At 41.7% G+C, this 13476-nt stretch overlaps 1 protein-coding gene across 1 annotated transcript in view; it reads right to left on the minus strand.

Moving 5' to 3' along the window:
* LOC310855012 (electron transfer flavoprotein subunit alpha, mitochondrial-like) overlaps positions 1-13476 on the minus strand; it is a 40519-nt gene that overhangs the window by 5260 nt on the left and 21783 nt on the right. Inside the window, exons 6-10 of the mRNA XM_083759831.1 lie at positions 12880-12990; positions 10578-10679; positions 9917-9985; positions 9070-9152; positions 1307-1372 (exon numbers count right to left, since the gene is read on the minus strand). Coding sequence (XP_083615957.1) covers positions 1307-1372; positions 9070-9152; positions 9917-9985; positions 10578-10679; positions 12880-12990 — 431 coding nt within the window. The remainder of the gene's footprint in view (positions 1-1306; positions 1373-9069; positions 9153-9916; positions 9986-10577; positions 10680-12879; positions 12991-13476) is intronic.

Here is a 13476-nt window from a genome sequence, read left to right on the forward strand (position 1 = left end):
TCGCAAACTATAGCAATGATTATTATCAGAATGTATTTATGTATGTTGGAATTCAGTGGCATGCCTGTTCTACTTTAAAAAAACAAGCAAAAATCGGAAAGTTTCAGTTTGTTTTCATGTTACATTCAGTAAATGCCATCATAGTCAGAGCTCCAATAGTTATGTGATTGTGATAAACACCATGTGAACGACCCTCCTCTGAACAGAATTTAAAAACATTTACAATCTACAGTATAAGCTCACTGTGGTGTGTTGTGGCTATATTCTTGAAAAGCCTACAGTAAGTATGAAATAGGGTTAAAGTGGTTAAACAGATTTTGATGCTACATTAACCAATTTCACTGTGGGGACCCCCTGGAAGCCCCTTTGAGGACCCCTGGGGGTCCCCAGAACACACTTTGAGAACCCACTGCAGTAGTTCATCATGTGATAAACATGAAAGAGGGGACAGGAACAGCGCTCCCTCCCTCCGGGGGACGATGAGTGACATTAACTGCACTGAATAAAATAATCAACACCAAAATTAACTTAGCGATCCGACACACAACGCCCAAAACTCCATGTAGTTATGCATGACTCGTTACAGTTTCAATTAGCATGTGTGTCCGAGTAGAAACACGGGTCTATTGGGAGACGATTCTACACATTTTACATTTTCTAACATCCTCCACATCCTGAGACTGCACTGTTCGCAATTACATTCCACTGAAATGAGTGGAATATCATTAAATTTACATTGTTTGCTCTGACAACCTGAATTTATAAAAATTATGTTCAAATAGCACAGGGACAGTAACAAAATGTTATACGGTATAGGCCTACTGTGTTTTTTTTAGACAGGTTCTTGGCTTACCTGTGATCCTAGTTTACTGAGGCACTATATTGCATGCATTCTAGGTGATTAGTGATTACCTTGCTTCTTCTTCTGGGGCGGCGGTGGCTCAGGGGTAGAGTGGCTGGATGGTAACCGCAAGGTTGCCAGTTCGAATGCACCATTTACCATTTAACATTCTTGTAAGTCGTTTTGGATAAGAGTGTCTACTCTAAAATATGGGTGGGAAAACAAAAACTGGTTCTGTCCTCAAAATGTATGAAAGTTGACGTAATTTGAAGCTGTGCAGATAATGAAATGAACCACATGAACACAATACCATCCCTATTCTGGGAGCAAACATTCTGTGAATAAATAGCTAATCTACAGTAGTTCTGCTATTTTTGGACAAAGGCTTTGGTGGAAAGCCCCCCCCCCCCCCCCCCCTTTCCACCAAAAGGAGGGAACGAAGTACAGACGAATGAAGAATGTTACCTTGCTGTCCTTCATTCCAGCCAAATGCTGAATGGCTCCCGATATGCCAACTGCAATGTACAGCTCCTATAAACAACACAAATACATGAAACTATCACACATAGTCCAAAGCTCTAAATATAGCTCTAAAAGATTAAGACATACATTGTTTTGGAATTTGATCAAAGGAAACGTTAACATGAGGTTCAAATCTGTGGTGAAGTAATATCATGTTATAATATGATATAGAACTGAATATAGAACTTTTAACTTTAACACAAATATCCTTACACCACCTATAATAATCTCTTCGGGTCTATTGATGATTTGCAAAAAAGGAATAAGATATGCACATCCCCACAGTTATTAGATACGGTGCTGGACACAAAAATGATCAAATGAAGAAAAATGTGAATGTCTTGCTCCACGTCCTCTCTATATTCCATTATATCGTGTGCAGACATTCCCATTCTATTGATCAGAAAAACGCATCCAGTCTGAAATGACCTTACTGTAACTGTTGGAAGAATGTATAGGAGAATGTCAACCACGCTTTTACATCTGTTAACTTGTGATGTGACAATAGTTTAATCTGAATCTGAGCTATTATGCTATTATGTAAGACACATTCAAACGTTTCATACTGATGAAAAACATTCACAGAACAAGTGTAGAGAGTTTGACTCTTAAGTGGTTCCACTTCCACATGAACCCTAGTGTCCCTATTCTGGGGCAAACCTTGTGCATCTGAATCTAAGCTTTTATGTAACACACATTACAATGTTTCACAAGATGAATAGTCTCCACAAGGCCATCTCATGGCTGTTTAGCAGCTTTACAAATAAAGGAAGTATCTCTACGTATCATTTGTTCACATTATCTATGTTGAAGTTGGGCTTTTTCCCCCAGGTACGTATACGTACTGTACGTCGACACTAGGTGACGTCATATACCGAGTCCTTATACTGTACGTACCACAGTATAGACTCCGTCTATATAATGGTTGATGCCTAACATTGGTCCGGTTCCCATAGCAACGCCCCACTGTTCCAACTATACTACTAACTATAACATTTTCGATGACGTCCCAACCAGAAATAACATTGAATGTTGCGCAACAGACGCTCCCAGCCTGTGGAGCGGTGCGATTGGGTTTGATAGGACGGAGAACTCAGTTTATGCCGCTCGGGGTGTTAAAAGTGATATAATAATAATCATTGCTATTTATATAGTGTTCATTCGATAACAGGAGTGCATTTTTCCAGCTCTTTAGACAACTGAAAATACATTTCTAGGTTGGTTACAAATTTCATCCAATCAGGTGAGACCACAAAGATGACTTATCAACTTGTGTTCCAGTTTCAATCTTTTTTTTTTTTTCTTTCAATCACAAATTTATCTTGTTTATACTGTATGAATTATTTTTTTTAAGATTTGTTTTTGGCTTTTGTGCCTTTATTGATAATGACAGTGAAGACAGACAGGAAAGAGGGAGTGATAAAGGGGGAGAGCATGCCATGCAGCAAAAGTTGTTGTGAACAGGCCAGAGCCTATATGTGGCATGCGCCTGGACCATTAGGCCAGAGGGCGCCCTACTGTATGAATTCTGACTCCAGATTGGATGAAATTGGCATCCCGATCTGAAAAAACACACACACACACACACACACACACACACACACACACACACACACACACACACACACACACACACACACACACACACACACACACACACACACACACACACACACACACACACACACACACACACACACACACACACACACACACACACACACACACACACACACACACACACACACACACACGGCAAGCTGCCCCTGCAAACCCTAGAGTGAATCCCTACAACGTTGCCGACATGATCCGACCACAAAAACCACACGGTAGATCTTCTGACCAAGCATCACGACACAATGTGAGACGACTGGCTAACCCCTGGCACCCGCTACAATATGGAGCTCCGGGTGTCTGCCAGTGTGTGTCGGGACCCTGGCTGGCAACATTTCCATCCCGGTGGTTCCCGGGGGAGTCACACATCAATTGCTCTCAGCTAAATGCACTCGCATATGAATATTTCAGTACAATTTAATGTTTCAGCCGCGGCCCCAGAGGAGCAGAGCATCAATTTGTGAACACAGTTCTCCCAGAGTTAAAAGCCAGCCTGGATAATACAGTATGAAAGGCGCTGTCAATCCAGGGGGGTATTTTTTTTCACTTGAGAGATGACGGGGGTGGGGGGGCTTTACCTCTGGTACCAGTTACATACAAACAGCTTCTGAAAGTTTTCCCTCCACAAAGTACCTTACTAAATAAAGCCTTTGGATTAACCACTTAAAGGAGCACTTCGCCCATTTTTAACCTTGTCCTCCTCATATTGTGGCCCTCACCAATGCTCATTATAAGATGGTACCATTTCCGTCTGCTAGCGTCGACAGCTCAGTGGGTTGTGAGGCTGTCTGGTAGTCAGAAGGTCACCGGTTCAGCCGGCTCAGCCACTGTCTATGTCGTAGAGCCCCCCCCCACCCACACACACAGCAGGCCAGGGATCATGCACCTGCTGGCCTGTTCTTCAATACCCCAGTGGTGATGCTGAGACCAATGTGTTCAGAGTCACAGCAGGGCTAGCTTCAGGTGTGAGAACATGATCCTGAAACCTGTGCGTTCACACAGCAGAGCAAGCTTCATATGAGCATAATGCGTATTCACTTCATCCACCAGCTGGCTATGCAGAATAAAGGGTAATTATTTTATTTATTTTTTTATCTCTCTATTTCTATATAATTTGGATCACAAAAGAAGGATGGGTGTACAAATGATTGGGCCATTGGTTGTCAAAGGCAGGGGTCCTTGGTGGGGTTCTAGGCGGTCAAAATGTGTTAGAGAATCACAATCATTTTAACCAATTTATCCAATTATATGTTGTGGTAATAATAATAATTGCGGATTCAGTTTAACCACTTTCAACCTGGTGTGCTTACTTTGAGCATCTGATAAATTTCCGTATTCGTTCACAAACTTTCCTGAACACATTTGTAGTGTGAAGAATTAAAGATAGAATGAAAGAATACGGTGAACAGGTCAGATATTCAAATATTCCTGATATGAGTAGAGTATGATACATGCATACATACTGTACATATAGGGTGCATGGTTAGAAGAAATGGCAATGCATGAGGCAGTTAAAATAGCAGCAGATATACTAACAGACGTATACATTAAGTTAAAATAGCAGCAGATATTCTGCTAGTATACTGTATCTGCTGCTATTTTAACTTAATGTACATGTCTGCTAGTATACTGTATCTGCTGCTATTTCACTAAGATTATGTTAAAAGAGCAGCAGTATACACTATACATTAAGTTACAATGGCAGCATAATGTATATCTACTGTTTTCTCTGTGCACCACCTTATTGTCAGTGGACAGTAACTTCTCTATCAAGCAGTCTTTGTACACACTGTACACTGTACAGTACACAGTGTACACTGTACAGTACACAGTGATGCTGCTGATGTCACAACATGTGCTGAGGTTGTGTCGACTGGGCTGACGAGGCTCATTAAAGTGACATGGCCTCGTGTTAAAGACTCTAATAAGCAGCGCTTCACACCAACAGCCAACAGACGATAATAAAATACACGACGTTCCATTTTGTAAGATAAAACAGCCCACTGACAGTTACACTGACACGGTAATAATGGCACCGCTTCTCTGGCCGCAACAATGCAAAAAAGGCCTTGGGGCAAGCGATCAAAAATTAATACTAATTATCATGCGGTATACTGCATTAACCCTGAAGAATTATGAATTATAAATCCACAACATGGTTCCGCTCTCAGACTGGGCAGGCTTGCACGAGGCCGTGATTTGTTTTCAGACAAGGTATTTTTTGAGGCCTGTCAGAGTAAAGAATAGCACACACAACAACTGGGGCCTGTCAGAGTAAAGAATAGCACACACAACAACTGCACACACCATTAGTGGGTTAAAGCAAAATACCACCACTGAAAATGTTTGTATGCCCAAGTCCTAATGTACGATTTGTGAAACATCATGAAAAGGAGCACAGAGCACATATTGTGTTAAATTGTTTAGGAATCTGTGCTGTGTAGAACAGGAAATATATTATAGTTCCTGTTGTTCTACATTATGACCAACCATGTGCGGAAATGACAGATTGAGGCTTTAACCTTTGCTTTTATGAAATATGCCAGACCATTAGGGTTTATGGAAGATGCTTCTGAACACATTGCTAGTTTGATTACTTTAATCTTAAAAAAAAGATAACTAAATCTACAAGTTCAATGCGACACACTGAGCGCTTGTAGATCGGCTATTTTCGCTGAGCAACACGGTTCCATAGAAGACATGTTGGCTATGGATTCCAAATGACTGAGAACTTTAATCCATGTGTAGCCTACTAGGAAATCACTGTGCAAACACCATCAATTGTGTACTAGGAAATTATATCTACCATCACTGGTTGAACCTGTGCCATCAAATGTAGTTATTATTTAGTCACAAGCCCTTGTAAATACTTTTAATTGTTTAAACTTCATAAAATCCACAGACAGACCACTTTCATCCTGCATGGCATCTGACATATTGTGGTCAACTGGGCATGTCATTACAGGAAAAACATTGTCACAATTTTGCAACATTTTTCAAAGGGGATTAATGTATAAAAAATGTAATTAAATTAACAGAAAAGATCGAATATATAATACAAGCTTCATGCGCAACAGCGACGATATGCAATTATAAATGTAAAAGTGACTATACAAAACAATTATATTTACAACTTTCGCTTATCAACCTAGTACCAGATTTATATGCATTACACTGCTGGCAGACTTGCCAATTTTGGTGTGTAGAGTGAACTCAAAGCACTTAGAAGTCTCCTCACTAATGGGTCTGGTAAATCATTTAGGAATTTAAAGTCTAAGCTAAGTACATTTCAGCAGGTTCAAACATGGCTGTGTGATGACAGCTGGACTATTCCTATTGGAAGCCAAAGTGCATAATTAACCAATTTAAACCTCATTCAGACTGAAATAATTACATGATGTCACACCAGACATGACATAGTAGAGATATTGTACTACAATTTCCAATTAAGGCATTTAGCAGGCGCTCTATATCCAGAGCGAGATTGGAATTATCAGAGTAAGCATGAACTCTAGTCCAGGGGTTTTCTACTGATTGTAAACCAGGTACCACCACTGACTAAAGATCAACCTGGGGACCAGGTACCACCACTGACTAAAGATCAACCTGGGGACCAGGTACCACCACTGACTAAAGATCAACCTGGGGACCAGGTACCACCACTGACTAAAGATCAACCTGGGGACCAGGTACCACCACTGACTAAAGATCAACCTGGGGACCAGGTACCACCACTGACTAAACATCAACCTGGGGACCAGGTACCACCACTGACTAAAGATCAACCTGGGGACCAGGTACCACCACTGACTAAACATCAACCTGGGGACCAGGTACCACCACTGACTAAAGATCAACCTGGGGACCACTGTTGTAAACCAGGTACCACCACTGACTAAAGATCAACCTGGGGACCACTGTTGTAAACCAGGTACCACCACTGACTAAAGATCAACCTGGGGACCACTGTTGTAAACCAGGTACCACCACTGACTAAAGATCAACCTGGGGACCAGGTACCACCACTGACTAAATAAACATCAACCTGGGGACCACTGTTGTAAACCAGGTACCACCACTGACTAAACATCAACCTGGGGACCACTGTTGTGTTGGGGTGGGATATGGGCTAAGATTAGTGCATTCTTAACACTTACTATGCAATGCATCCCATGTCTATACATATAACTGGTCCACGGACTACTAGTGATCTATGGCATAATAGGCCTGCAGGTGCACGGTCCAAAAAAGGAAAATGTTTTAAAATATAAATAAAATATTAAACAATGTTTAAATAATACAGTATTTCAAAGTCCATCAAATGTAAGAAAATATTTGAATTAGCTAAAAAGTATTAAAAAAGATTTAAATGAAATCATGACTGTTAAGGGCTTGTTTTCATTCATTGCACGATACTATTGTATTGTATATGCAATGTAAAGCACTTTGTGAATTTTGTTCTGAAAAGCGCTCTGTGTGCAACAAATTATATCAAGCCCAGGCTATATTATATTTTTTATTTTTTAGAACCACTGATCTATTCCTATCCCACGGTTACCCTTATTCCATTCTCTTACTTCAGGTTAACTCAGGTAAACTGATATACAGTAGCCTACTGACCCAGCCCTAACCCAGACACATGGTGTGATTATATGGGCACAATTCCTAATAATGATGACTCAATCAGGCAAGCTGGTACACTTACCCTTCTTGAGATTCTAAACGTGGTTGCACACTGGACGCGTTTTTCAGAAAAAACTAAAAAAACTAAAAATCTGAAAACCGCGCCCGGTGTGTAGGAACCTTAACTCCCTTTTCTGTGGAATGTCTTAACCTCACACCCCAGAGAGAAACCCCAGTAAATGACAACATTGACACACACAATAAAATACAAAATCTTCACTTTGCTACATTACTAAATGCATGGTCAGGGACCACATGCAATACCTTCACAGACCACCAGTGACCAGTAGTCCACAGACCACCACTTGAAAACACCTGCTCTAGTCAATAAACAGTCAGGTAAACAGTAATGCATTCTACAAGGTAAAAGTAGAGTGCAGCCAGAAAGAACAGTATAGTGCCTCAAAGATACTAAGCTAGGCTGGTAAACAAAGAACCTAGCCTGGGTTGGGTTTATAATCCAGTCGGGAGCGGATGATAATTTATGTCATGTTACAGTCTGGTTTGTAGTCATCAGGCCAGAAACCCCAAACCAGAATCAGAATTACCCAAAATAATTCACTGCTTACCCAAAAAAAGCCTTGATGCAGCGTATGAATCCGACAAGTTTCTTCAAGTATTTCTTGGAATAGTTTGTTTGGTATATCCATATTTTATTCCAACTCGTAGCGACTGGCGAGACTAAAAACAAATAGGGGGGACCATAACTATATGGGGGGGGGGGGTCCAAAACAAAGCAATGCAGAGTTTTAAATTTTTTCTTCTTTTTATTATCCGGTCTAAACCATGCCTAGACCGGATCACACAGGCCATTTTATTTAAGAACACAGACCAGGCTTTCCTCTGAGATGGAAAGTCTGGCTCAGATTTGCGCACGCCCTGATTGGATCTCATCGATCTGTCTGTCACCCCCGGCCCCTCCTCTCCCCCCTAGTGCAGCGCTACGTCACATCATTTAGAGCGACGCCCACCCGGAAGGGTTGACTCCCACTTTTAGACCAGAGCGGCCAATGCGTTCCTCCAGGCTTTCAATTTTTGCACCAACAAAAATGAAAGCCTGGTACCGAGGCTACAAAAACCTAGCCATTTGTCTACACATCAAGCTATGGTATCATTCATCATCAACATTCTTAATGTGTGGTTAACGTGTACATTGTAAACCATCCCCTATTATATCGATATTGTGACCAAAATATTAATTTTCTTATTCAAAAAGGTTACAAAAATATATAATAAATAATCGATCTACAATACAAGCTCATGACACACACTGTACACACACATTTTCACTCAAAGGACCAGAATGAAAATAAAGCTTTTGTGTTCTATCCTTTTGACAGATAAGTATATTCATTCATATGCATTGTTGCCTTGTTGTCAATCAAGTAATCAAAAATGTAATAACTTACAGGTGCCACAATCTTCCCCGTCTGTCCAACCTGCAGGTCGTTGGGAACGTAGCCAGCATCTACAGCAGCCCTGGAAGCCCCCACTGACAACAGGACGACATGCAGAACATGCTCACACGTTATACTCTATGTTGACTATGTAGCTATATGTACAGTATATACACTGTACGCGCGTGTGTGTGACTGTGTGTGTGTATATATATATAACACACACACACACACACACACACACACACACTTCCAAATATTTTCAGAAAATAAAAGTGCGAATCTAAACCTTTCCAGATTTATTTCTTTTTTACTTCTTTGTAATAGTGTGTTGATCATCTATTTTGACCTTTTTCTCTCTTTTTTTTGTTGGAGGGGCGCTTGCCCCTCCTATGCCCAGATGTGTGTGTCTGTGTGTAGTGTATGTGTACTCCATAGTGATGATTTGATTGGCCAGTTTTTTGTGTACCCCATAGCGATGCAAGTTGATGTATGATAAGAGCGCCCCTCACTTCACACAAGTGTGATTATTTTGCGACCGTAGGTCAGTTGACTATGAAAACCTGCATCTCGCATCGGTCACGCCTTGTGACATGCTCCATATATGGCCAATAGAAATTATTCCGTATGTTGATCTGACCTCACCAAACTCTGTACACTCAAGACACGCTCCATATGGCAAATACAGAATTAATTTCATATGGTGATCTGACCTCGTCAAACCGCTAGATCTCCATATATGGAGCTGGCCTGTTCTGACATCACAATGATTTTATTTTCTTTTGGGACATCAAATTTCTCTTTATTTCTCATTTGGGAACCTCTGAAAGGGTTGGAGACATAAATGAAAGTGCATTACCTGCAGCGTTCATTGTATCAGCCAGGTCATACAGCAACTTGAAGTTGTCACCACTCTTCAGACCTCTGCCTAAAACACAACATCATCTCATAAGAAACTCTCAAGAAGGCAAGGATCAGGTCAAGAGAGACGAAGTACTACATCAAATTGTGTTGGATATTAAACTTTTTTTTTGACAGTTTTCAGACATACAAGATACTGGAGCAGCTCGGACAGTTAAGCCACTGCTAGTATAACAAGAAATGACTTGCGTTTCGCTATTTCGATCTTCCTCGGCGTCATCACTTATATATATATATCGTTTTTTTTAACCCATTTTGGGCGGGAATCCCTTTTGGTGCTATGAGCTACCTCTGGGTTAGTATCAAATTGTCCTTGAGCAAGACACTGAACCCTTAACTGCTCCCGATGAGCAAGACACTGAACCCTTAACAGCTCCCGATGAGCAAGACACTGAACCCTTAACTGCTTCCGATGAGCAAGACACTGAACCCTTAACTGCTTCCGATGAGCAAGACACTGAACCCTTAACTGCTCCCGATGAGCAGGTTGGTGCCTTGCATGGCTTCGTCTGCCGTCGGTGTGACTGTAATGCTCGATTGCACGTAGTAAAGCGCTTTGGATCACTCAGCCATATAAAAGCACCATTTCGGGTTCTTACCTCCAGACACCACTACTTTGGCACTGGTGAGTTCTGGTCTGTCATTCTTGGTCACATTCTGTGCAAGCCACTGGGACACGCCCACTGGAGGAGGTGGAGTCACTGAAAAACACAGGAATTGTTGGCTCCAAGATAACTTTCCACCGGACGTCATCGATATGGGACATGCATAGACATGTGCATAGCATATGGCATGATATGATATGATGTACAGTGAGTACAGCGGCTTCTTCAGGGACCATGACGTTTTCCACATATCCAGTTTGGGACTAAAGCAGTGGACAGACTGACTGACCAATGAGTTCATGAGTCACGAGTAAACACACGGCCTGGACAATGTTGTTGTTGGTTATTTTTGAGAAACAAATAATCTACAGGTAAAGAAATACAAAATACTTTCTTAGGCTGGGACAAAAAGAGTCTTGAGACAACTTGTTATATTTTGGCACTAAAATAAAGTGGAATTGAATTGAATTGAATTAGTGGCATTGTTTTATTCCCAGCCAGGACATCTCTGCTCTGCATGTTAACCCCATCTTTCTGTTGTCTCTTTGCTCTGTCCCTTCTGAGCTAATCACCAAGTCTGAGTCATACGTGGTTACGTGTGGGTCAGGGTATAAGCCTGAGTCATACTTGGTTACGTGTGGGTCAGGGTATAAGCCTGAGTCATACTTGGTTACGTGTGGGTCAGGGTATAAGCCTGAGTCATACTTGGTTACGTGTGGGTCAGGGTATAAGCCTGAGTCATACTTGGTTACGTGTGGGTCAGGGTATAAGCCTGAGTCATACTTGGTTACATGTGGGTCAGGGTATAAGCCTGAGTCATACTTGGTTACGTGTGGGTCAGGGTATAAGCCTGAGTCATACTTGGTTACATGTGGGTCAGGGTATAAGGCTGAGTTATACGTGGTTACGTGTGGGTCAGGGTATAAGCCTGAGTTATACGTGGTTACGTGTGGGTCAGGGTATAAGCCTGAGTCATACTTGGTCACGTGTGGGTCAGGGTATAAGCCTGAGTCATACTTGGTCACGTGTGGGTCAGGGTATAAGCCTGAGTTATACGTGGTTACGTGTGGGTCAGGGTATAAGCCTGAGTCATACTTGGTTACGTGTGGGTCAGGGTATAAGCCTGAGTCATACTTGGTCACGTGTGGGTCAGGGTATAAGCCTGAGTTATACGTGGTTACGTGTGGGTCAGGGTATAAGCCTGAGTCATACTTGGTTACGTGTGGGTCAGGGTATAAGCCTGAGTCATACTTGGTTACGTGTGGGTCAGGGTATAAGCCTGAGTCATACTTGGTTACATCTCTCAATCTCAAAAGAAATCTACAATTATTATTAGAAATATTAGAATTACAGCTGGGTAATATTACTTAGAAATGTTGTCACAATATGTAAGGATCGATGTTGAAAGCCGATATGCCTCCGTCATTTATTTTCGGTGTTTTCTGTCTTTATCTACCGACTAATTAGCCTAATTTAGTAATTTTATTTGTTTGTTTATTTGGATCCCCATTAGCTACTACCTTAGTAGAAGCTACTCTTCTTTAGCCAGGCTAATAAGCCAGACTCAAATCACACTGTAATCCGCCGGCAGGCAATTATTTGTTTGCCAACGGCTGATTCGGTCTGGCTTCAGCCAGGCTAACTCTTCCTGGGGTCCAGACATAAAATACATATGTATATATACATAATACATTTTACAAGACTGTATAAGAAAAACAGTTACCGTAAACAATAAAATACTACTAAATATAAAACAATTGATTAATAAATATAACATCTCAACAACCATGAATACAATTTCAGTTTAAGTACGATTAACCATTGTATCAATTAAGCATTGTATCCCTACTTTATTGTACAACCTTGTCATACAAAAATAGAACAAATATAAGTCATGCACACCTCAATTGTTTTACTAAAATCGAGGTTGCGCCCCTACATTGCACACCCATATTTTTATTTTATGCGGGAAAGGTTTTTTTGTTTGTTTGGTTTCCTCCCACTACTTGCTACTGATGTACCATCCTGCTGCCCACCTGCCAGTGAGGTGTCCCCCCACCGGGAGGACATAGCACCTCCGTCCTACTCCTCCCGCTAAACATTCCCTGCCGACAGGCTCCACCCCACCTAGGAGTATACGTGCAGTGACCCAAATCACCCTCCCCGCATGGTTTACCTCCCCTGAACACGGGCCAAGTGGGTTCATATTATAGAAGCTCGGCAGGTCTGATGCAGCGCAGTGGATTTAAACCCCAAGACTCAGTGATATACAACAGAAAGTTAAGAACATTTTTACCCTGTTCAGAGGCAGCGCTTCCTCCCTCAGTGGGTGCAGCTTCAAACGACGTCCCCCTGACCGTGAACACCTTGACAACGTCACTGGACTTCACCGTTTCCAGAGCGTTCCCTGTAGAACACACCGTGGCCTTGGAGTTAGTATCATCACACCATACACACCATGTACAATGTGCAGGCGTTTGTGTCTGGACAGGACTGTGGATTTTCTTTTTGCTAGGTCTGGTATTAATTTTTATTTTACAGGAAACAACAAAGACCTTCCAACTGGCAGACGTTCAGTTGAATGGAGCAGGGGGAGTTCAGAGAACTGGGTATTGTAAATTACTCATTGATCTGACAATAGAGAGGCAGACCACGGCACGGAACTCAAGTCACTCCACCCTGTCCCGCTGGAAAACCGTTAAGCTCTTGCTACATTTTAACCACTTCCTAAGTTCCTACCTGGTGTTCCTATTTTAGGCATATCATTTTATATATAATTGATATAATGCTACGATCAGGGGGTAAAAAGCTTGCATACAAAGTTTGGTGCTGATCGTTCCAGCAGTTTCTGAGATTAGGACCGGAAACAAAGACACACAAAGCCTGTATGACT

Source organism: Protomyctophum parallelum (genome assembly GCF_964188405.1).
Source record: "Protomyctophum parallelum genome assembly, chromosome: 2".
NCBI lineage: Eukaryota > Metazoa > Chordata > Actinopteri > Myctophiformes > Myctophidae > Protomyctophum > Protomyctophum parallelum.